General features: G+C 39.6%; 1 protein-coding gene across 2 annotated transcripts in view; it reads left to right on the top strand.

The window, feature by feature from the left end:
- ANK3 (ankyrin 3, node of Ranvier (ankyrin G)) overlaps positions 1 to 26,779 on the top strand; it is a 662,526-nt gene that overhangs the window by 443,051 nt on the left and 192,696 nt on the right. For both annotated transcript variants that reach the window (XM_006895588.1, XM_006895587.1), the window contains exon 8: positions 11,582 to 11,680. In XM_006895588.1, the coding sequence (XP_006895650.1) occupies positions 11,582 to 11,680 (99 nt within the window). The remainder of the gene's footprint in view (positions 1 to 11,581; positions 11,681 to 26,779) is intronic.

Below are 26,779 nucleotides of genomic sequence, written 5' to 3'. Positions count from 1 at the left end.
ATTATCCCTCTCCATGCTCAGTTTGGGAGTCCCCAGGAGCACAGAGCACCCCTTCAGTGGCCCCCCTTAAAGATACAGAGGATTAAGGTTCCTTTTCAGTTCTTCTGAGAATATGAAAACTGGCAAACTGGCAAAATTTACCATATTTTGCAACGGTTGTCATTTCTTTCTAGACACCAGGCACGGTGATAATCTTCGTTTACATTATTTTGGGAATGCTGGTGGCCTCAGGAGTAAGACGTTATCCTGCCGACTCAAAAGCACATAGTTCAAAACCAGCAGTTACTCTGCGAAAGAAAGATAGGCAGTCTTCCTGTGTGATTTACAGCCTCTGAAAACCTGCTGGAGGGTCAGTTCTTAATCAGTTTTGACTTGCTAGCACATAACAGCAGCAATATCTTTTATATCATTTATCACAATTTTATAAAGTATGAGTCTGCTTTCCATTTTACAAATTAGGAGGCAAAAACTTCGATTACTCTTAGTGGTAGAGCTGAGATTAAGAACCATAAAGTAAAATAAGCTACATTCCACTGGTGTACTTAAAAATATTCATATAATCATCCACAGGCACAAACAAGCCTTTAGACTTAATCTAGATTCTTTCCAGGCAAACCAAGAGCTGCCAGGGGCCTCTCTTCCACCAGCTAGTCCTCTGTCAGCCTCAGGGTTGCTAAGTGGAGTAAGTCTGTTTGTAAAGGCTAATTAATGGTCCTTCATTGAAATAGATTGGCTATTTAGGGACTTAATAATTTTAAGGTAAAAATTTGCCAGATGGCAAGACAGTATTAAGAGAAAGTTTTGTTTCTATGAGATGAGCCTCTCTAATTTTGAGATGGAAAAACTTGCTAGCAATTTCCAGTTTAAGGTCTCTTAGAGAGCTTTTCATGACTGATCAGCAGCCTCCCCGTTGCTTGGTTTCTGACTCAGTAAACCCGGGGTGAGGATATACTATCTGTGTTAAACTGGTCATGAGAGTCTTCTGCGAAGGAAGGCGAAACATTGATGGTGCTGTGAAACCCTTTCTCTGTATAAATCTCCAAAAGCTGCATCATAAAAGGCTTAAAAGCACATTTTCTGGTAACATTTTTAATATTGATAACCTCTATTTCTTTAGCCTTAAATTTGTCATATTGTTTTTACATTGTTCAGGATGTGTGTGTGTGTGTGTGTGTGTGTGTGTGTGTGTGTGGTGGTGGTGGTGGTGGTGATGGGGTAGAATCTCTGAATTATACAATGAAAAAAATATGTATTTAAAATGTGCATGTTCAAAACTACTGGACTAGATAATCTCAGTATCAATTCAACCATAACAACCGACATTGTTAGAGGGGTGGGTCTCAGATATAAAACCAGGTGTAAATTTTGTTTGCAGTTTTCCTGGACCAGTTCCCAGTGTTCCTGAGAATGTGTGGCCTGGCTCAGGATGGAAGAATGGGAACAAAGTTTCTAATACTTATTCTAATTATACAATCCTTCACTACTAAATTGCCTGAGGGAATGAGAGACGACCCAACATTGCCTGATCTAAATTGTTGATTAACCATTATCTATTTGTCCAAGTGAAAGTCTGACGAATAGCCTCATAGTGTTCTTAAAAGGAAATAAATAAGACCTTTGAGTTATTTAGAACTGAACAGACCCAAACACTTGGACTTTTCAGTTCACCTGTAACATCAAATGCCAGCATTTGCTGCTGTGGCTGCTTAGGGAACTATCAGGTGTTTAATCAAATGGGATTTTGAGGGGCTGTCTGGAAGGAAAACAAGGTCAAGGTGTTAGTGAATGGGTCAGTCTCAGCAAAGCCTGTTTGGACTTAATCTCCTTATCCAGAGAGCACAGAGAAATTGGAGATGGAATAAGCTAGCCGTTAGCAAGACTGGAGAAGAGAAAAAGGTTTTCTAAAAAAAAAAAAGATCTATTTCCTTTCATTAAATGGTCAGGGAACAAAGAGTAAATGGGCTCTCACTAGCAATGATCCCGTCTTATTAATAGTCAGTGTGTTTCAAGGGAATGTCTGGAGTTCGTATTTGTGGTGTTAATAGAAAACCATCTCAGCTGCATTTGTTTAGAGAAGTCCTACTTCTATTAGTCTAAGAAGGCTGAAGCATTTTCTTATTAGTACACACCCACTTCTCACTCTTTGGTATGGTTTTGTTTCAAAGACCAGATTATTATGCAGAATTGGTCCTATCTGATAGCCGAGATGTACCCTTACTTCAGTCCAGGTCTCCCCAGCATGGCTCAAGCTGCACATGGCACAATAGAGCGTCCCTTTGCCTACCAGACTCTCCTCACTATTGCAGAACACTCAGCGTTTGTAGATGGTGGTGGTCAGGTGTCACCTATTAGGACCCTGTTTATCTTCTGCCAGTCACATCCCTCCACCTCTGCCCCAGGTAGGGGCACCAAACTGTCCTCTGTCCACCCTATCCCAGCAGATTGTATCAGGTATTTTCAGAAATCAGAGTGGCATTTAATTGTTATGGAAGGGCTAAATTGTGAAAACGTAAAGGGCAATTATATCTTTATTGATTGATTGGGAGGAAAATCAGTGGCTGTTTAGGAACAGGAAGCTTGTATTTGTTTTTGTTGTGTGTGTTGTTTTTTTGAGGAAGCTTGTTAAAAATATGGTATTTAAAAAATAAATGTGATGAATTTCTTATAATCATACGTTTACTCATTGCCGTTGACCTATAGCTGACCCATCATTGGATTTTTGAGGGTGTAAATTGCACAGGAGAAGACTACTCATCTTTCTCCTTCAGAACTGTAATAGATTTGAACTTTCAGAAATGTGCTGACAGTGAGTGAACAACACAACTCTCTAGAGGCCACGACACCAGAGCTTGCTTAAGATATTAAAAAAAAAAATAATTAGGCATTCTAGTAAGATTAATAATAACAAAGTACCATCTCGTAGTAGTATTTTACAAATAATGTAAAGGTACTCGTAAAAAGAGCAAGGGCCATGTGGGGACAGCCATATTTGGCCTTCCCCAACTTCACAAAGGGAAACTGTCCCTATCAAGAATATCAACAACACAAAACCAAGTCTCATAAGGTCAACATATTGCCCAAGCTCCCACGTCTCTTTGTACTCATCCCAATCCCAATCTTACTCCTCTACTGAGTCGAAATCCAATGCAATAGCTCACTGACCACTTGGAACTATATTGGAGAAGTCAAAACTTTAGAGTCCAGGTTAGTAGCAGAATAAAGTCAAGACAGCTTCCAGAATGTGCTCACAGGTGCCTCAGCCTTGAGCCTTAGGGTTTTAGGCCAGTGTTACAAAGTTCTCATTCCTGCCAGTATTGGCTCTCATCCTAACCCTGATCCCAGCCCCAACAGTTCTGCAACATACTTGGACAAAAGGCTCTTAGCTCTGGTTCAACGGCATAGCAGTCCAAAGGTCCACACTCACGTCAGGTCCCTGGTTCTCTGCTGTGGCTCCTATGGCTATTGGTCTGTAGACCCTAGTCTGACAGGCTCAGAAGTCTTTGGTTCTGAAGGATGAATTACATTTTCTTGTGACTTCTTTGCTGGTGGTGAGGTTTCTCCTCTTCTGGAACTGCTCAATTTAATAGTGAGATGAGCCAATCCCCCTGGTGGATTGGTGAGACTCGCCAATCCCAGTGTATGTTGGTGAGACTAACCAGTCCCCTTGTGGATAGCTAACGTGTCCTGTTCATATATTCCCACCCATCCACATGGCAAAGTCAAATTCAGTAGCTAGGGAGGCCATTTAGACCACTAAATGCTTACTGTAACAGGACAGACACCTGATTTAGCATGGACAAACCTCAAACAGATTAAACTGAGTGAAAGAAGCCAGACTTAAAAGGCCACATGTGTAAAATGTTATTTATATGAAATATACAAAATGGGAAAATCCATAAATCTGTGGTTACTAGAAACTAGGAGAAAGAAGTCATAGAAAGTACCTGCTAACAAGTGTAGGTTTCTTCTGAGGATGATGGAATGCTCTGAAATTAATGGGAATGGTTGCACAATTTTGTGAGTATACTAAAAACCACTGAATTTTGTGGTAAATTTTATCTCAGTAAAACTTTTTTTTTTAAAAAAAGTAAAATTTTTATTTTATACTGGTTTACTTACAAAGTTCTCATACATTATTTTTCACACTGAATCTTTCCCATTTCATTTACCCACCACTCCCTCTACCCATCAAATTGTGCAATCCTGTGTGTGATTACACACACACACACACACACACACACACACACACCCATCCTCATCCCTCTGCTTCTACCCTCCACACCTTGGATCCTCATACACATTTTACTAGTTATCTTTCTATTTCTACAATAATGGTCTTATACAATATTTGTCCTTATGAGACTGAATTAGTTCACTCAACAGAATGTTCTTCAGTTCCTCCCAAGTTAGGTAGTGATATTCAAAATTGTTGCCCCTGCATGCTGTGTAATATTCCATCATGTGAACATATCATAATTTCTCAATTCATTTGATCATGGTTGGACATTTGGGCTGTTTCCATGTTCATGTGATGGTGAATAACACTGCTATGAACACTTGTGTACAAGTCTCCATTTGTGTGTCAGTTCTCATTCCTTAGGGGTATATTCCAAGCAGGGGAATAGCTAAGTTATATGGAATTTCCATGTTCAGCTTTTTTTAGGAAGCACCAAATTGCCTTTTAGAGTGACTGTACCATTTTACAATCCCAAGAGTGTATGTATTCCTCTATCTTCACATCCACTTCAACATTTATTACTTACTGTCCTGTAAAACTTTTGTCACTGCTACTGGGGTAAGATGGTATCTCATGATTTTTATTTGTATCTCTCTTGTTGCCAGTGATTTTTGAGGATATCTTCATATGTCTGTTGACCATCCAAATGTTCTCCTCTGTGAAAATTCTTTCCATGTCTTTTGCCCATTTTGTAATCAGATTAGCAGTCTTTTTTTTCTGGAGCCCCAGAAATATTCTATAAACTTTCATTATGAGATCCTTGTCTAAAATGGTATTGCCAAATGTGTTTTTTTCCCAGTCAGTGGGTTTTCTTTTCACCCTGTTGGAAAATGTTTTTGATGCACACAGGGATTTAATCTTTAAAAGGTCCCATCCATCAATTTTATCCTCTCTACACTGTGCTTTTCTGGCTGTATTTGGCAGTCTCTTTACACAGTAGAATAGGCCTTCTAAATTTGATTCCAGATTGTCTCTGATGAACTTTATGGTTTTAGGTTCTCTGATCCACCTTGAGTTTATTTTTGTGTATGTGTATGGTGTGAGATGTGGATCCTGTTCCAGCCCTCTTCAGGTAGCAGTATGGTTTTGCCAGCATCATTTGTTGAAGAGGTTGTCATTTCTCTATTTTGATAGAGTTTATTTTCTTGTCAAATATCAGTTGACCATAGATAGCTGGATCCCATTTCTGGTTTCTCAATTCTTTTCCTTTGGTCTATGTGCCTGTCATTGTAACAGACCCATGCTGTTTTGGTTACTACCACTGAGTAGTAGAATTTGTATCTCAGTAAAACTTTTATGAAAATACACTATAGGGGGAAAAATCTTTTGATGGGACACAGTAAAAATTATAGAAAAAGAATCTGTTCACCAAGGAAATTAAAGGGAACATGATTTAAATTTTACATTTTTTCTCTGCTGTATCAAAATCTGAATGACTGTTAAATATTATTTATCAAACACTTGATAAATAGTGAGTGCCTGCTCTGTGTCTGGAAGTCTCATATCTGACCTCTCCCCTCTTCTCTTAAAAACTTTTCAAGAGATATAGAAACAGAGGAAAACTATCAACAAGATGAATTGACACAGTGACTGTAACAGTGGATTCTAACATATCAGAAGCTGTGAGGATGGTACAGGATAGAGTTGGGTTCAGATCTGTTATTCATAGGGTCACTATAAATTGTAGTTGACTTAATGGCACCTAACAACAACAACAACATATATTTAAAATCGTCACTTAATTGTCTTTCCTGTGCTTTTTCTATAAATTTATTCATTAACCATTTTTCTTTGTATGCACTATGTAAATTGCTAAAAGTATAAAATTATAAGTGTCAATGTTTTAAGTGATGCCCCCACCACAGTAATATCTTGATCTTTAGACATCTTATTTTGCTACTTTGACTGATTTTATCATTATACTGACTCAGAGGCAAAAACAACTACAAGTAATAAAAATTGCCATAAGTGTCACATTTCCTAACATTAATATTTTATATGATCTTGGAATTTGTACTGATTGAAAGCAAGTTGAAATTTACAACCAAATTAAAATAGTTATTATTAGTCTCATTCTCTAGAAGATTCTAAAGGAATTGTCTTCTTTTTAAAAAACTTAATGATAACCCCTTGAAAATGCCTTCAAGGACTTTTCAAAGAAAAGAAGAGAGGTTGAGAGGGTAGAGATTAGTAGTGACTTATCTTTTATATATTCAAATAGAACAAAATAGTGGATTTTTCTACAAGCATGGTAGTAAATGGCCCAGATTTAACCCTGGGAAACTCTGGTAGCCTAATGCTAAGAAGCTGTGCTGCAACCCCAAAGGCATGTGGTTCAAATCCACCAGCTGCTCTGTAGGAGAAGGATGGGCAATTGGTTCCATCTCAATGGTACACCACCACCACAACAACAACAACAACAACAGTGTTTACTAGAAAACACACACCACTCCTTGTTGTTGTTCTAAATTCTTTGAGTTATGCTTGACCCAGCAGAACCTAATGACAACAAATTTATTATAAATTAAAATAATCCAAAACCAAACAAAAAAATTCCACCTATTGAAGCCAGTTTTATGTTAGGTAGTACAATGACATGAATCTTTATTTCTAAAGTTAGAAGACTTTGTTCTAAATAGTGATCATTGTATAACATATAACGCAATACAGTGCAATATACACCACTATAGACAACAGTGATGGAATAGGAAGGAATATACTGAATGTATAGGAAGCTCTGGTGACCTAGTGGTAAAGTAAAGAGTTGTAGTGTCAACCCAAATGCACTCAGTTTGAATCCACCCGCTACTTCACAGGAGAAAGATAGACAATCTCCTCCCCTGCAATTTATAGCCTCTCAAAATAGCTGTAAGTTGGTCTGACTTGACAGAAAATAAAAACATACTACATGTATAAAAAATACAGAGAGATCTTAGCTAACTTTTTCTAAAAGTTGAAGGTCAAACCTTTTCTTTTAAATTCATATTTTACCCCCTAATTTACTGACTTATAGGGATATCCTCAGATCCCCACAGGAATATCTTAAAAGAGAGTTCTGGTAGCATAAGTGGTAAGAAGCTGTGCCACAATCCCAAAGGCGTGCAGTTCAAATCTATCAGATACCCTAACTTGATCCTCCTTCCGGCTCAGATTTAGAATAAATCTACTCTGCTGCTTAGGTTTCCACTCTTCAGAAAAGAAATGTTTGTTGTTGTTGTTGTTGTTGTTGTTGTTACTGCATGCCATCATGTCAGAACCAACCCGTAGCTGACCCTCTAGCAGGTTTTCAGAGGCATGGGAATAGATTACTCATCTTTCTCTCATGAAGCAGCTGGTAGACTTGAACTGCAATATGCAGGAAAAATTTAGAAGAATAAATAAAAGCCAATAATATTAGTTAGCAGCCAAATTCTTTAGCCACTGTGCCAACAAGCTTCCTTTGCCAGTCAGGTAATTTATTTTCTTCTGCTAATATTTAATTACATCAAAGAAAGGCCACATCACAGAGAAATAAAGCACACACAAGGCACTGAAAAATGTGTCACTTGCTGTCTCATAACTTGTTATAAGTGATTAAAACCTTCAGGCCTTTTAGGTATGTCTAAAACAGGGGTCAAAGACGAATTGTATTGGAAAAATATACTGTCAGGGGCCTCTCCAAAATACTGAAGAGCAGTGATGTCAGTCTAGAAGACTAAGGTGTGCCTGATCCAGGCCATGGTCTTCACAATTACTTGCTATGAATTAGAGAGCTGAGCAATGACTAAGAATGATAGAATAAAAATCAATGTTTTTGAGTTGTGGTGCTGGAGAATAGTATTGAATGGACTAAGAAAACAACAGGTCCATCCTGGAAAGGGTAAGTAAAACCAGGCTGCTTCTTGGAGGCAAGGATTTTAAAGCTCCATCTGATATACTTTGAGTCTGTTGCCAGGAGGGACCAGAGGGACAGCATAAAAGAGGAAGACCCTCAATGAGATAGATTGACTCAGTGACTGGGGAAGTGGGGGTATGTGTGTCAGAGACAATGAAATATAGAGCAGGTTTCAGAGCTTTTGTACATAGGGTCACGATGAGTCAGAGCAACTCGACAGCACATAACAACAGACAAAAACAAAGCAGGAGCCAGCAAACTTAGGCCTGCAATCCAACTCTATTCTCTTTCTTCTGTGTAAAATAAAGTTGTATTGGAACACAAGACCCACTTCTTTACAGATGTGTGTGGCTGCTTTGGGGTTATAGTGACAGAGCTGAGTAGTTGCAATAGATACTGCATCACCTGTGAAGTTGAAAATATCTGCTCTCTTGCCATTTGCAGGGCAAAACAAATGACTGTCCCTGGCCTAAGCCTATGATATCATTGATCTAGACCATCCTTCACTTGCATTACTAAGACAAATCGTTTCTCTCAGGTCTTTCTCTTCTTTCATTTACTTACCTATTGATTTTCTGCTTTAGCACATAAGAAATGAAAGTAAAGAATTCTTGAGAGGAGAGCATGTATAATGGTTAAAAGCATTTAACAAAAAGAGATTATAGAAAATATAGTGGAAAAGCATAACTCATCAGGATGAAATCAGCTAAATTGAGAATGTGGAAAATTATACACATTAAATTCCCCATTTTGTCAATAAATAAAGGGACATGAGGGGAAAGAAGATATGTGAGTTATAGAGGATAAAGAAGCTTAAGGAATATTGATTTAAGCCCCTGAGGTGGATTTTATAATTTGAACCAACCAACTGAGATAACTAGAGATAAAAGAAGAATTCAAACATAGATAAAATTAAGGCATTTCCCCCCACACACACTGTAATGATGGTATTGTGGTTATTTTTCAAAACTTTTCTCTATTAGAGGTATTTATCTGTATTTGTGGGTCAAATAATATGATGTGTGAAATTTTCTTTAAGCTACTTCATCACAGAGAATGAATAAAAATAAAAATCAGTAAAATAAATCTTAGCAAATATTGAAGCAGGATAATGAGTACAAGAAGATTTTTATTATTTTCTCTCAAACTTTGTGTATGTTTAAAATTTTATTTTAAAATAATGAAAGGGGAAAGAAGCCCATGAACTGAGGGGTCCAAGTTTAGCTGGACTCCTGGCCAAAAATGGGAACTGTAATTCAGTTGTAAAATCCCTGAGTGGTGCAGATGGTTAATGAATTCAGCTGCTAACCAGAGGATTGGAGGGTTGAGTTCATCCAGAGATCCCTTGGTAGAAAGGCCAAGAGATCTACTTTGGAAAAAAAACAGCCATTAAAAACCCTAAGGAACAATGAAGAAACAGAGTTAGGAATAAGAGAAATAATTCAAATCTGTGCGTCCTTTGCCATGAGTTCAGAAGAACTTGGTGGCGCCCAGCTGCCATTACTGAGTACTTTACTCAAAGAATCCAAAGGGTAATCTTGGTCAAAAGCTAGAAAATACAGAACAGAATATTTCAGTTTAATGGAATTTAAGTTTCTGAAGCTACAATGGATGAGTGATTTCCCTGAAACTATTGCCTTTAGGTAATCTTTAAGCCTTAAACCAAAAGTAATCTGTGAATTCTTAAACTCAAACAATAAATGTATAATCAGTGCCACTGGGTTGATTCCAACTCATAGCAACCATTCATTGGAGTTTTAAGGCTGTAAATCATAACAAGAAGGGACTGTGTAGATTTTGCCCACTATTCCATTGGTGGATTTGAAATACCAAAGACTTAGTGGCCTTTGAGTTAGCAGTATGACTTAATACGAAATAGCCCATCAGAGCTCTGTTAACTAGTTTAAAAGGCCAGGCTTGAACACTGTACTCCTTTAAGATCTATGTTAAATCAAACATGCAACAGAAATTGTAGGGGCATATAGGAGTTCTTGGGGGTGATGAATTTCTTTAATGAAAACACAACTCAGAAAAGGAGAAGGACAGTGAATGCAAAACACAGTAAGTACCTCTAACTGGTATAAACTGTTGGATTTGTGTATTTTTTTTTTGTTTTGTGTATTTGAAATGAAATTTAAAGAGAAAATAAAACCCTATAGAGCAGAGTTCTGCTTTGATGCACCATGAGGTTCCCATGAGTCAGACCAGCTCAACGGTATTAGGGTTTGGTTTGATTCAGATTGTGGATGGCTTGGTGAAAAAATGTAAGTGAAATGCTTAGCTATTATGCTGCCTCTGTTATCAACCTAGGAAAACTAGAAGTCTTAGGAGCCTACAGCATTTATTATCGAATTGCCTTTTAGGAACCATGACATTTAAGCCCATATTACTGCTTTGTAGGAATAAGACACCAAAGTGAAAACTTTTTCGGTAGATGAACAATATTTCTTACATTTGGGAAATATTCCTAACCCCGATAAAATGCTTGGATGTTATTATAGAAGATGACCTTAGGGAAAAAAATAGAACATGACAAGAATTTTAAAATTTCCTGAACAAATGACTGTACCTTGAGAGTGATTGTTGTGGTGGTTATGTGCTATTGAGTAGCCCGTGACTCATAGCGATTCTATGTACAACAGCTCTGAACCCTGACCTATCCTGAGCCAGTCCAGCTGACACCGATGCATCTAATCTCATTGTCCCAGTTATATTATTTTTTAAAAATTATTTTAAAAAATTATTCTATTTTCTGTGAGACTGCTAATAAATTTCCACAGATAAACATTTAAGTCCAATGGGTGTAGAGGATTTCTTGATCTCTGAGTTTGAGTCGCTTGGGTTTCATTATCACAACCTAGTGCACAGACTGAATTTAGTAAGCTGGCTCTGGGTGAGGCAACATTGATTGAGCCTTGGCTGACTTAATAAGCCATTTGCTAGTCAACCACTCATTGACCAGTGGTAAGAAAATGCCCTGGCATAAAGAAGTTAGATGTCTATATCAACTGCTGAATTTATGCCTCTTAGAATGGACTACCCATTCCTACATGTACATCTTCTTATGTGTAAATAGCACATTGATAGCACGATATCTATAGGATCAGGAAAGAGCCCTGACAGCACAGTGTGTCATTGTTAAGGGTCAACCAGAGTCAATGGTCAGAATACACCAGCTGCTCAGTGGGAGAAAATAGGCCAAAACATGCCAAAGGAGTCCTCATTCTGTCTCTGACTTACCTCAGGCAAATGAAATAATCCTCCTTGGCCCTCACCCTTCAGATCATTTCCCTTAACATTCTTCTTTTAAGTCTCCTTCTAAAGAAAAACACCCCAGCAGCGAGAAATGTTGGAAAGCATCCCTTCCTAAGAAGAAGCACAAGTGGGGTGTGCCGTGGGAGGTGTAGGAAGCAAAATTTTGGTAAAACTGAGAATACCAAAACTGTACTGTTCTTTCTGTTCTTCCACAGAATGACATCACTCCTTTGCATGTTGCATCAAAAAGAGGAAATGCCAATATGGTGAAACTGTTGCTTGATCGGGGAGCTAAAATTGACGCCAAAACAAGGGTAAGAGTGCCATTTATATGCATGCTTATGTGGGTTTTCAGGAAATACGAGTGCCTTGTATGATAAATATCTTTGAGCTGTGTGAGGGGAAAATGAGGATCATTTATTCTGTCTTAGTGTTATTGGCTTTATTTTTGTTTCAGTTGTTATAGTCTCTTGGAAAATGACTGCTGAGTTTATGCCTCTTAAAATGGGCTGACCATTCCTATTTGTAAATCTTCTTATGTGTAAATAGCACATTGATTTAATTCTAGCAATCTATAGGATCAGGAAAGAGCCCTGATGGCATAGTGTGTGATAAGTATCAACCAAAGTCAATAGTCAGAATCCACCAGCTGCTCAGTGGGAGAAAATGGGCAATTGTGCTTCCATAAAGATTCTAAAACCAAGACCAAGTTCCATGGACTTCAACTCACAGTGACCTTCCATCAAGTTGCCAAGTCTAGAAACCTTTACAGGATTCACCTCTTTCTTCCATGAAGCAGCTGGTGGACCTGAACTGCCAACTTCCTGGCTTGTAGTCTGACAATGTTTCTTATACACTATGGTGCCAGAGTTTCTTCCTCAAAGATTACCATTTTAGGAACCAGCAACTAGAGGTTTTGATAAGTTAGTCAGCATTTTAACTTAAATTTCAGTTATTTAATCTCGATTTCTGGAGGGAGACTCATCAAAAACCTGCATTATGCAGATGCCACAACCTTGCTTGCTGAAGGCAAGGAGAACTTGAAGCACTTACTGCAGAAGATCAAGGAATGCAACTTTCAGTACCAATTGTTTCTCTGTATCAAGAAAACAAAGATTTTTACCACTGGACCAATAGGCGGTGTCATGATGCATGGAGAGTAAATTAAAACTGTCAACAGTTTCATCTTTCTTGGATCCATAGTTAACACCCTTGGTACAAGCAGTCAGGAAATAAGGAGGTGCATTGCAGGGGAAAATGTGCAGTTAGGGACCTTTCCAAATTATTGAGGAGTAGTGATGTCAGTTTGAGGACTAAAGTGTGTCTGATTCACACCATGGCCTTTCTGATTACCAGATATGCATCCAAGACCTGGACAATAAAAAAGGAAGACAGAAAAAGAATTGATGCCTTTAGCTGTGGTGATGGAGAAGACCACTAAACATCTCCATGCATGGTCAATAGATATGTCTTGGAGAGGATGCAGCCGGAGTGCTCTTTGGAGACAAGAATGATGAGGCTTTGCCTCACATACTTTGGACATACTGCTAGGAGGTGCTATTCCTTGGAGAGGGGCATGATGTTGGGAAGGATAGAGGGTCGGCAAAAGAGGAAGACCCTCAACCAGGTGGATTAATATGGTGACTGCTACAGTGGTCTCTTGTGTGTCAGCAAATATGAGGGTGCAGGACAGGAATAGGTTCAGATCTTTTCTTCATAGGGTTGCTATGAGTCATTCTTGACACAATGGCAGCTCACAACAACAATAATCTCCATTAGATGTTACAGGTCCAGTTATTGGGTGAGTTTGATACTAATAATGATGGTGGTGGTGGTTGTGTACCATCAAGTCTGTAGTGACCCATAGCTGACCCTCCAGTGGGTTTTCAGAGGCAGTTAGCCACACAGTAGATTACCCAGCCTTCTCCTACAGAGCATCTGGTGGATTCAAACCATGTGTCATTGGGTTTAAATGCTATTATTATTGTTGGTCTTTGTAAGTTGAAGATGCAGCATTCAGATAGACTTCTCAGTTATTTTCCCCAGTCAGTCAATTCAAGGTAAGCAAGGGGTTTAACATATTACTTACCTGGCGTAGCCTGAGTAGAGAAAAGAACTGAGACTTAGAATCCAGTTTGGATACTAGACTCTAAACTTAAATAGGTGTACAGGAGCTGCTTAACCTCTCTGCAAGTAATTTTTTTATCGTAAAACTCGTTGCTGTCTTGAAGGGCTATTGCAGTGAACAGGGTAATATTTGTAAACCATGCCACCATAAGACGGCACCCCAAAAAGAAAACTACTACCCTCCCAATATGCAACTCACCACCAAGTTGTTGTAGTTATTATATGCCATTGAGTAATCTATGACAAATAGCAACCCTATGCATGGTAGCTCTGAACCCTGCTCTCTCCTGGGCCAATCTCACGGTGAACAAGAGCCATGATATAAAAAGGTTACATTAAAAAAAAAAAAGTTGCCTCCCCATGTACATCTTCTGTAAGGGAATTTAGAGGGTTTTACTCTATAATTGCGCTTTCTGCAGTCTTGTGCTTCCCTTGTTGAAGAATCCAGTGTCTGACACTAGTGTGGTAAGCTATACTAGATTCCTCTAGCTCTAAGATTTGCTTACTTCCTTGATTGCATTCATTACATTTAAATTACTGCTATCTGCTATGGACTACTGGGTTGCTCTAGCGGCCTATTACAAGAAGCTACACTGCAATCCTGAAGGCTTTCAAAAAAAGAAAAAGTTTCAAGGCCTTCAGCTGCTCCGCAGGAGAAGGGTGGGCAATCTCTTGTGCAATTAACTTCATCTTAAAACCCGCTGGAGGGTCAGCTATAGCTTGATTCCAACTTGATGGTACACAACAGCAACAACAACAGAGTATCAAAATAACAAATAGACACATCTTGGAGAAGGTGCATCCAGAGTGTTCCTTGGAGGCACAGATGATGAAGCTTTGTCTCGCATTCTTTGGGCACATTCCTGGAAAGGCAATTCCTTGGAGAAGGACATCATGCTTGGAAATGTGGGGGGACAGCACAGGAGAGGAACGCCCTCAGCCAGTCGGTTGACACAGTGACTACAGCAATGGGCTTGAGTGTGCTAGAGATCATTGGCTTGGCATGGGACAGGACAGGGCTCAGATCTGTTGCTCATAGGGTCGCTATGAGTTATATTCAACTCAATGGCACCTAACAATAACTCTGAGCCATATGAGTCATAGTTAACTGATGGCACCTAACAACCAAATAATGAAAAAGACCACAGAGCTGCTGCTCTCTTGAAGCAGATGGTCAGTTTATCTTCTGTTATTTGGCAGTGGTCGGGACTGTGACCCTGATCCAGGCCATCGAAATGTGTGGCAGGAGATTGAGACCTTTTGACCTTGATGACAGTGGAACCTGAAAGTTGTAATACACGGACCTTGAAAGAAACAAGCTTTCTAGAGAGAACGGGGAAGCGAGATGCAGGTTGGCCCCAAAAGGGCTATCTGTTTGCAGGAAGAGATTGAATGGAGATCGTATTGCACTGCCTTTGCCTCATTTCATTAAGAAGTAATTACTAGTAATGAAGAATGCTACAAGAGTTGTTTCTGATGGCAGGTGCCCTCTGCTCAGCGTAAGCCATTTGAAGAGCATGTAAGGAATGAAACACAGAGATGTATGGCTAATGCCACCTGATTACCACAGGGAGAGGAGCGGTCATTTGTAAATAGAAACAGCTTTGTAAGGGGAGTTAGAGATATAGGACCTACGCAGACAAAAGAAGCTTAAAGAGATGCCTCATGGTTTAGTGGGTGTTTGGATTATGAATTACCTTATCATTCTTTCTCTTAATATAGTCATTAATCATCAGGACAGCATCACATATCAAACACACACACTGTTCTTTATATCATACCCACTGCCACTGGACTCATGGTAACCCCTTTATTGGGTCTCCGAGGCTATAAATCTTTATGGAAGGAGACTGCCCATCTCTCTCGCACAGAGCCACAGGTAGATTTGAACTGCTAAACTTTTAGTTAGCAGCATGATGCATTATCCATTACACCACTATTGCTACCTTTTATGTAATGAGGAGGTTAAAAAGTATATAGGAATTCAGATCTTATCTGGTATGGAGAGTCTTAGTGTTGATGGAAAGAAATACCACAAGTAGGTGTGTCTTTAAACAACAGAATTTTCTTATGGTTCTGGATACTGAAAATCTAAATCAGAATCTTGACCGTGCCAACTCTTGACTTGTGGATAGTCGTGGATATTTCTTATTGTTGCTTTTGGATTCCACTGAGTCAATTACAGCTCACAGGAACTATACGAAGAGTGGATCTAAGCCTCGCCCTATCCTGTGCCATTGTCATGATCTGATACGCTTGAGTCCATTGTTGCAGTCAATATGTCAGTCACCTTGTTCAGGGTCTTCCTTTCTTTCTCTGCCCTTCCACCTTTCCAAGCATGATGTCTTTTCCTTTGGTTCCATGGCAAGCATTATGTGCCTCTGTCTTCTCCTGGGTCTGCTTTTCACTCTGTCTAATCAGCTCCATTTACAGCTGAGAAAGGATAGTATTTTAAGATGTTAGAACATTTCCTTGTGTATAAACATAACCAGAGAAGCTTTATCTTCAAATAGAATTGAATCCACAGCTATAGGGCATAAGATTCCAATACATGCTGGGGAAGTAGAAAACAATTTAATCCATATCAGAGAGGATTCTTCTGTATAGAAGTGTCAGAGATACAGAATTGTGTTTATATACAAAATGTGGTAGACAAGTTGATTTCCGCTTTGCCTCCCTCTTCTGAAGGATTGTTTTACTTTAAATAGAGACCTTTTATTTGCTTGTCATTTGGTTTTAACTTGGAATTTTCCTATTCTCCAGTGTTCTGTGAAGGAAATGTAACTGCGAATCCATGGTGGACCAAGGAACAGAAAATTCTGTGGCTCTCTGTTGTTGTCCTGCATGGGTGGGGAGGGTTTGGGGTATCAGCAGTGCACAGACTGAATTCCTGGCCGACTATGTGGAAGAAAGTGTAGTATATACCAAAATATGTAAACTATTTTGTCTTCTTGCCATCAAAGCTTCCCTTCTCTTGTTGAAATGACTAAGCAGTGATTGTATGTGTGGGTGAGAGAGAGCAAGCCAGTTAAAATGTCAGGCAGCCTTGGGCCAGACCTACAAGCAGAAAGGAGACTTTTTCATAAATACAAGTCTTAATGCAAAGGCAAATCCAGTGGTTACAGCTAAGAAAGTTCCTGGAGAATTAAATATCAGTAAATCAAGCCTGGAAGCAGGAGCGGCATCCACTTCCAAAATGGCTTGCCTCAGGAAACCCTATGTACGAACAGTACTCAGGCTGTTCGTTCATAGAGTCGCTATGAGTCGTCTATGACTCAACGGCATTAAACAACAACAACATATACTTGTTATGAATTGAATGTGTAACCCCCCCAAAAAAGAAATGTTAAGAAGCCTAACCTTTATGCCAAAAGTTTTAACACCATTAAAGAATGGGCTGCCTTTGTAATGTTAATGAGGCAGGATCAGCGTAGAATGTGTCTTGAGTCAATCTCCCTTTTTTTGGTGTATGCTTAGAAAGTGGACTGTCAGCAAAGGAAGGGAAGATCCCCAATGAGACTGACGCTGCGATGACTTCAGCAATGGGCTTGAGTATTTCAGAGACGGTGAGGATGGCTCAGGATAGGGCAGGGTTCATGTTGGCTGCTCATAGGGTTGCTATGACTTGTAGTGGATTTGACAAAACCTAACAACAACAAAAGAGTGAAACCATACAAAGCAAATTGGGTGTTTTCCATTTCTATTCATACACAGTATGTTTTACAACATTCGTTAAAATACTATCTGATCACACTATTCCCACTTCTCTATAATTCTTATTTCCACTAATCTTTAGATCCTGCTCCTTCCTGATTCCTACTGTATAAACAAGTCATTCTTGTATGCATATGGTGTATGCATATGGATGGTATCTTGTGCTTTCTGGGCTTTATCCTTGGGCTCATGCTACTCTTGGATTTATATGGTTTGTTATTCTAAGTAGAGGGCCTACTTGGTGTTACTGGTCACCCTATAGGGCTGTCAGTCTCTTGGTATGAAATTAAATGAGCAAGCAGATTAGAAGTAGGGAAGAGAAATGCCAGCTATATGAGTACAACCCAGGAGCAGAAGCTCAAAGAGACAAGAGCCTTCTCCCAGAGCCAGCAGAGAAAGTCTTCCCCTGAAGCTGGCACCTTGAATGCAGACTTCAGGCTTTCTAAACTGTGAGAAAATAAATGTCTGTTTTTGAAAGCCACCCACTTGTGGTATTTGCAGCATCATCATAGCACTAGAAAACAAAGCCATTATCCACACTCTATCATACTAGATAGTACTGTTGTACTCCACAAATCTTCCCTCTTGCTGACCATTTGACTTTTCCAGCACGATGCCTTTTTCCACAACCTGGCACCACCTGACAACATCCAGAGTATGTGATTTGAAGCGTGATCATCTTTGTCCCTTACACTGACTTTTGTAATGTGCCATGGAATGTGAACAGAATCCCAGCTGAGCCTCCAGGTAAATGGAGGCTGTAAATCGATTGAGAGGTGATAGCCCATCTTTTACCCACTGAGCAGTTGGATTTGAAGTGCATGCTTTTGCCTTGACAGTGCAACTCCTTCCTGTTAGAACAATAAGGCTCACTCTTAAACACTTTAATTTAAGGAAATCAGCTTGAATTTTGCTCAGAGTAAGTTGTCTGTTGGAGAAGAGGGCTGAATATCTCATGGGCTGCCAAAAGAACAAATAGGTAATGTCTTGGAGAAAGTGCAGAGTGAGTGCCCCTTGGAGGCAAGGATGGAGAAGCTTTGGCTTTGGCCACATTGTTAGAGAAGGCTGTTCTTTGGAGAGAAACATCATGCTTGGAAAGGTAGGGGGTCAGTGAAAGACGGGAAAACCCCCAACAAGATGGATTGATACAATGCAGCAGTGGGCTTAAGTATGTGGGAATGATCGGGGTGGCACAACAACAGTTTCAGTAATAGAAAAAGCAGGATGAAAAAGTGAATTTTCTGTGGCGATTTCTAGGATTCAATAGAAATAGCAAGTGCTGAAGTCTTGATCTTGGAAAGTTCACCCTCCAATTGTTAGTCTTCTTCCCCGTATGAGTTAGTTGATTCCTATCATCTCCAAGTGTTATCAACTGGAAGGGCACTGAACAGTGTAACTTTATATGGTTTATATAACTTTAAGACTTTGCAATAACAGCTTATTATGTTCATATTCAACAGTCAAATATACAGAGTATTTCTGTAATAATGGAGCAAACTGTGCTGCTTTCTAAACAAACATCAAGGCAAATTTTACAATCTGGTCTACAAGTAGTTGACTGGAGAAGAGTACTGCATATCCCACGGACTGTCCAAAGAACAAAGATATTTTGGATTAAATGCAACAAAGGTGTTCCTTAGAGGCAAGGATGGTGAAACATTGTCTCACATATTTTGGGTACGTTGTCAGAAGAGGCCAGTGCTTGGAAAAGGACATCATACTTGGAAAGGTGGATGGTGAGCACTAGAGAAGAGCTTCACCAAGGTGGATTGACACAGTGACTGTAACAATAGATTCAAGTATAACAGAGATGCTGAGGATGGCACATAATAGGAGAAGATTCATATTGTTAGATTTGCTGATTTAAAGAAGGAATCAAAACAAGAAAAAAGCTTAACACAGCTTTATTAAAGGTGGGGGACAGGGGAGCTCCCAGGTGAGGTTCCTCATTCTGAAGATGCAGAATGGGGAAGTCACACCTTCGAGGGTATTGGGGAGGGTTTTTATAAGAGTCTTTAGGGAGGGACATTCTGTTGTGATTTATGTTTTATCCATTAGTTCAGCCAGTCATCTGTTAGTTTATCCAGGTGGGCAGGGCTGTTCACTCTTTTTGTAGACATTTTATTCTTTAAATTCTTCATTCTCCCTCTTGCATCCCCCTGTCCAGACTTAACACAGAAATTCATAGGGTTGCTATTAGTCATACTCAATTCAATGACACCTAACAATACAACAATTTTAAAATAATTCATGAAGTTTGTTTAGTTTCAGCAACATCTTAATGGCTTACTATATCTTTCCTTATAGATGAAAATGCTTTGCTAAGGTTGGTTACTTACGGTAGCCAGCTTCTTGTTGTTTTGTACTGTCAAGTTGGCACCAACCCATAGCTGACTCCCCAGCAGATTTTCAGAGGCAGTAAATCATATGGGAGCATTGCCCATCTTCCTCCTGTGGAGTAGCTGATGGATTCGAACTGCCTGCCTTCAGCGCATCTTCTTGTCACTAGGGTACCAGAGCTACATCCACAAAACTCTTGTAGATCGCTAGGCTAGCATGTTTGTGTATGTGTTGAAGAAAATTGCTTTGCTTCAGAGGATCTTTTGTCACTTTTCCTTTGCATTAGTTCACAACCAAATCAGAGGCTTATGGTACAGCCTAAATCAGACCACTTTTAGGAGTACAGCATCTTCTGAGTTCTTTCTTTCCAGTGAATTCTCCCAATCTGATAAATAAAAGCATTTGTGCTTGTGTTTAGTGGTTCAGAGAAGATAGAGAAGGTCCAAATAGAAACAGTAATAACAATCTCATTCCCATACTCCCCTCCCAGCTTCCACCTTCCTAGCATGCTGCCACTGCCTTCACTCTCATTTAAGCCTGTTGCTGCTTTGTAGACAAAACTGCAACCTGGTGTTAAGATGTATTCATATCAGAATCTATAACCACACCACTCCACTGTCCTCAAGATGATTTCCACTAATAGTGACCCTCCCTTGTGTTTCCAAAGCAGTAAACCTTTATGGGAGGAGATTGCCCATTTTGCTTCCTTACAGCAACTGGTGCATTTGAGCCCCTGGCTTTCTTGTTAGCAGCCTGATAAATTACACATTATGTCACCAGGGCTCCTAGTATCTATAACACACAACACACTTTCTGGTACATCTACAGGCATAATTAGGATTTCCTTGATATGTCAAAAGAAAGTAGTCTCCAACATGTTACATTTACAAAAGAGTCTAACCTGTTTGACTTTATATTGGTAGATAAAAATGTAGTTTTTCTCCCTGAAGTTAATGCCATCCTATTTATCTAAAAGAATGAAGAGATATTTCTGTACATGCAGATTAGAGGTTTTTCGAGTGCGAGTTGTTAACTTTTTACTATCCCGGGAGGGTGTCAGGGGATGCTGGGATGTCCTATAATTTAAGCGTATCAATCCTTAGATAAACAGCTTCTTAAAATTCTCCAGGTAAATCCTAAGGAAAAGAAAACATTGATCTTGACTTTTGGTTTTCTTTTTGTTTCCAGAAATGTAATTATGTTGGTTAAAAATAAATTCTTCATGAAAATAGTAAATATTTCATGATCATAAAACTTTTTCCCATAGGAAAAAAAAATTCTGATTTTCTCCTGAAATTAGATAAAGCCCTTCCTCCTTAAAGTCCTAAGATAGACACATCAGGAAGAACATTTGAATTCATACAATAGACTTTGTGTTTCTGCAGCAAACAAAAGTAACATGAATATATCTCTTCATGTCGTATAAAGTATGTTGCCATTTTATAATACGAATATTATGAGTCCATTAGAATTGGTTTGTATTTAAAGAAAAACTCATTATGAAATTAAAGAAGATGCCTTTTTGTCTTCCAAATATCAAAGAACATCTTTTAGGAAAAGAGTGCTTTGATCATTGCAAAGGCTTCAGAGAACATAGAGGAAAACTATATATGTATACATCTAATTATTTTACTCCATATCAGGAGCCTCACTTCCCTTTCTAAAATAGAGATCTGAAAGTTATGGATTTATTTTATATATCACATATGCCTAAGTCTCTTGTAAAATCTCCACGGCCGGCTCAGGACGATTATTATATTAATTGCTATCTTGTTTGGTGCTCAGAGAGTAATTTATCTCCCCCACCCCTTTTGTTTTATTTTAGTTGTTTTGTGTTTTTTTTAATGTCTAGTGGTAAATGTTCACATCCATGTTCTTTTAAGTAACTCTACATCACCAAAGAAACAAAAATACTTAACATTTATCAGCTCTAAACATCCTGAATTGTCTTCTTTTCCTAAAGGGAAAGATAAATAAAATTCTAAATTTTTTATGAACTGTAATTTTATTTCCCCCTGTAACTTAAGAGCTATATGAATACACCATTGATTATTTTTAAATTCTATTTTTCTAACAGCCTGTTCAGTACCTACCAATAATTGAGAGGTCAAGAATGCTCTTCTGTATTCACAGAAAGAATACTCGGAAAGCAGCTTGTAATGGAAATATACAAAAACCATGACAACGTAACAGAGCCTACATATTCTGTTTCTCCTCAAATGTATCAGAGTTCTTCCTTCTGTGCTGTTGTTGGGTACCAGCCCCTTGGGACTGATGTATAACTGACCCTCCAGCAAGTTTTCAGAGGCAGTAAATCACTTGGGAGGAAATTCTGGAGCAGCTGGTGCATCCAAACTGTGTCTTTGAAATTGTAGTGTAGCCCCATACTCCTAGGCCACCAGATCACCCTACTTACTTCTAGTGAAGGCAAAATAAACTTGACTTGCACTGGACTCTATATGTCCTACTGATAAAAATGATAAAATCTAGACAAAAGTTTTTAAATTGCTTGAAAGCACTGGAAAGCAACCAAAAGTAGAAAGACATTGGAGAGAATTCTAATTTTTTATGTGGTTTGAGTTGAAGTTTTAAAAATGTACTAATGGTTTTTATTTTTAAATAATTCCTGTGTTTTTGATCCATAACATCAAACATCATATTGCATATTGTAACTATATCCAATCATCCATTCATTACATGTTGCCTTCTTCCTTACTCATCTCAGTAAGCTGAATTAATCTTTTAAAAGAACTAAATCACACAGGAACAATTAATATTTACACAGTGGGTGTTCTCATTTAACACTGTGAGACAGTAGACCTGGCAGAAATGTGTCATTTTATTGGTTTGAGCAAACAAGGTCAAGTTGAGGCTGTGTATCTGGACGAGAAATCCTGGAAGGAAGGAACTAGCAGGGGGTGCTGCTAAAATCAACATGCTAATTCCCCACAAATTTCTAGCAGGGCCCCTGAACTATGCCTGTGCAGAAATAAACTCCAAGAAGTAGTGTTAGAAAAAGAGCTGAGGGTAAGAGGAAGAAAAAAAGAAGCTTGTCCCAGGAAACAAACAGACCTTGACTGCATGGTCTGAGAGGGACGCCAAGTGACCACAAGTGGAGAAGGTCAGAATGGAAAATGGCACAAGGGCAGCCCAAGACAGCTTCTTTTTATATGGGTTTTAGAGAAAACTAGGGAAGATGAATTCTCACCAAGGGTCGATTGGCAGCATCATGATGGATGGTGAAGAGATTGAGATTGTTAACAGCTTCAGTTTGTTTGGCTCTACAATCAACACTCTTGGTATCAGCAGCCAGGAAATTAAAAGACAAATTGCTTTGGGAAAGTCTGCTGTCAGAGACTTCTTCGAAGTACTGAAGAGCAACAATGTCAGTCTCGAGACTAACGTGCGCCTGATACTGGCCATGGTCATTGCAATTACTTGCTATGCATCCGAAAGGTGGACAATGACTAGGGATGATGGAAGGGGAATTGATGTCTTTGAATTGTGCTGCTGGAGAAGAGTATTAAGTGGACTGCTAAGAGAACAAACAAGTTTGTCCTTGAGAGGGTGAAACCAGACTGCTCCTTGGAGGCAAGGATTCGGAATCTTCGTCTGACATACTTTGGGCATGTTTCAGAGGGTGGAGGGACAGCGCAAGAGAAGAAGACCCTTGATGAGACCGATGATTCAGTGACTGGTGTAATGGCGATAGGTGTGTCAGAGACAATGAGGTTGGCACAGGATAGAGCAGGGCAGGGTTTAGGGCTCTTGTATTTAGGGTCACTATGAGTCGCAAGAAACTCAACAGCAAATAACAACAGGGAAGATGGTGTTTTTCTCAGAATTTGGGGCTGTTAATTAACATGGGTTTGGGCTTCTGTGATCAGAGCCTTATGAGGATTCATTGTCTGGTCTGGTCTTTGATTTGGCCACCTTAAATGTTACCAGGTTTCTCAAGGAGTGATCAGGCCTGGGGGCAACTGCTATATTCTTCCTCCAAGTACAGAGGAAATTATAATTGAAATACCAAAGAGCCCAGAAGGAAGTTCAGCAGCTACCCACTTCAGGGAAGATTGATTTGAAGACGGAGTACCTCTAATTTTTTGTATAGAGTCTAGTAAACACCTTAGCGACCTCTGACAGCATGTTGTTGTTGTTAAGTACCGTGGAGTCATGTACAACATAGCAACCATATGAACAACAAATGTGAAACCTGCCCCATCCCATGCCTTCCTCACAATCTCCCACACCCTCAAGCCCATTACTGCAGTCACTGTCTCAGTCCACCTGGTTAAGGGTCTTCCTATCCTTTGCTGTCCCTTCACATTCCCGAGCATAATATTCCTCTCCAAGGAATAATCTCTCCCTAGCAACACGTCTAAACTATTCAAGATGAAGCTTCCTCACCTTTGCCTCCAAGGAGCGTTCTGGTGGCTTAGTGGTAAGCAATTGCTCTGCCAACTCAAAGGTGCACGATTTGAACCCACCAGCTTCTCCACAGAAGAAAGATGGGAAGTCTCCTCCCGTGTGATGTACTACAGGTGAAAACCTGCTGGAGGGTCAGGTATGGTTCAGTTCCGACTGGAGCATACAACCAATAAACACCTTAAGCTGTTTATTGAAATTCCAGAAAAACTGCATGCGAGGAGTTCCAGATTTTCCCTAGAGTAAAATTGTTCACAGCTTCAGTTTGCTCGGCTCCACGGTCAACACTCTTGGCACCAGTAGCCAGGAAATCAAAAAATGTATTGCGATGGGAAAGTCTGCGGTTAGGGACCTCTCTAAAGTACTCAAGAGCAATGGTGTCTCTCTGGAGACTAAGGTGTGCCTGATACAGGTCATGGTTTTTGCAATCACTTGTTATGCATCAGAGAGTTGGACAATGACTAGGGAGGATAGAAGGAGAATTGACGCCTTTTAGCTGTGGTGCTGGAGAAGAGTACTGAATGTACCATGGACTGCCAAGAAAACAAATAGAATCATCCTAGAGAGGGTTAAACCAGGCTACTCCTTGGAGGCAAGGATTCTGGGGCTTCGCCTGACATACTTTGGACATGTTGTAAGGAGAGACAGGTCTTTGGAGAGGGACATCATGCTGGGCAGAGTGGAGGGACGGCGCAAGAGGGGAAGACCCTCTATGAGGTGGATTGATTCAGTGACTGGGGTAATCGGGATGGATGTGTCAGAGGCAATGTGATTGCCACAGGATAGAGCAGGGTTTAGGGCTGTTGTACATATATGGTCGCTATGAGTCACAAGCAACTCGACGGCACATAACAACAACAACAAAGTAAACACTGAGGAAGAGGCGCAAAACTGAAAGATGCTTACCATTAAAAGCATAAAACCAAGCTGCTGCAAGCCCCACCAGCAATTTTTATTATTTGTTAGAACTCAACACAGTCCTCACCAAGCTAGCAAAATCTAGATTCTTTACAGCACATTATTCACCATATCCAATATGTAAATGTATTAAGTAAAGAAGGAAGAAAGAAATATAACCTGTCCTCCCACTGTCATCACGCTAATTCCTACTCAGAATAGCTGTTAGGACACAACAGAATGGCCTCCTCAAGCTTCTGGGACTGTTAGGGTCTTGTTTGTTTTTCCTGGGCAGGTTTTTTTTTTTTTTGGTGGGTTTTTAGGGTGTTTGGGGGTTTTTAGCAAAATAAGTGGGGGAAATAAAGATTTGTTAAGCTAAAGAAACATGGCTGGTGGAAGATAGAGACAGACAGTGCAAAAGAATTAAAGAGAAAAGCAGAGAGGAGCAGACAACACGCCTGGAAAGTCAGAGGTGGAACCAATTCTTTGGCTGTGCAGAAAAAGGAGAGCAACCCTCAGGCGGGCACGGCTTTTACTGACTGCCACTCTCACTGGTCATAGCCTATTGTTATATGCCATCAAGTCAACTCTGACTCATAGCAGCTCTTTTGCACAATAGTTCTGAACCCTGTTCTATCCTGAGCCAATCTCACTGTCTCTGACACACTTACCCTCATTACGCCAGTTACTGTGTCAGTCCATCTCATTCAGGGTTTTCCTTTCCTACTTTTTACCTCCACCCTTCCAAGTATGATGGCCTCCAAGAACTTGTTCCTCCTGGCTACCTGCTCAAAGTTTGTGACACACAGCTTCAAAATCCTTGCCTCCAACGAGCAGCTTGGTTTCACCCTCTCCAAGACATATCTGTTAGTACTCTTGGCAGTTCATGATAGGTTCAGAACTCTTCTCCAGCACCACAACTCAAAGGCATCAATTCTTGCATCTCCTTGGTCACTGTTCAGCTCTCTGATACATAGCAAGCAATTGCAAAGACCATGGCCTGGATCAGGTGTACCTCAGTCTCTAGATTGACATCGTTGCTCTTCAGCACTTTGGAGAGGTCCCTGACAGAAGATGAATTTTTATAAGGGCAGATTATGTCTTGTTTCTCCTATGGAACAATATAACCCTTAACTCACTGGGTCACTAAGAATCCTTAAGTGACCTATTCGTTGTGAACTCTTCAACAAATGAAGTCAGAATGACTCATCGCTGACTCTCCAGCAGGTTTATGCAGGTTATAAAGTGCTTTGGAGGAGATTGATTATCTTTATCCCATAGAACATGATAATGACGGATTCAAACCACCAGAAAGATACCAGCTTTGGACTAGCAGAGCAACTCTCTACAGATTATACCATCAGAGCTGCCTACTAACATGGACAGAGGTAAACTAGAATAATTATAGCAGAAAAGATACAACTAATAGTGTGAAATTTTGGATTCTTATTCATGAATTGATGTATTAATTCATAGAAGACTGTAGTATGTTAAGGATGCATAATAAACCTTAGGATAACTACTAACAAAGGAAAAGACAGGAGAGAAATTTTGTTTGTAAGGCAAAGGAGTCAGTGATAAATTAAGGACCCAGTGATTAGAACACTAAATAATAATTAACCTTATACAAAAAAATAGGAAAGAAGAAACAAAAAACCCACAAAGATAGAGTGAGCAAAAAAAAGTTGGTGGTTTTCCAAACACAAAGAATATGAAAAGACATTTTCTCTTATTTCAGTCCAGTTTTAGTGTATTGCATGCATGGCAAGAAAAGAAATGAAGGCATCTTCTTTTTTTATATAGAGAATACCTGATTGTATAGTGCATAATATGCCAGCCAGTTAATTGATGAGGCTGTGGTTTGAATCCATTAATACCTCTACAGGGGAAAGATGACCAGTCTCCTCCTG

This window comes from Elephantulus edwardii, unplaced genomic scaffold, assembly GCF_000299155.1.
Source record: "Elephantulus edwardii isolate Elephantulus edwardi_28Jun2011 unplaced genomic scaffold, EleEdw1.0 scaffold00170, whole genome shotgun sequence".
Lineage (NCBI taxonomy): Eukaryota > Metazoa > Chordata > Mammalia > Macroscelidea > Macroscelididae > Elephantulus > Elephantulus edwardii.
Note: the sequence above shows the minus strand (reverse complement) of the source record. Positions and strands in the feature narration are given on the sequence as shown.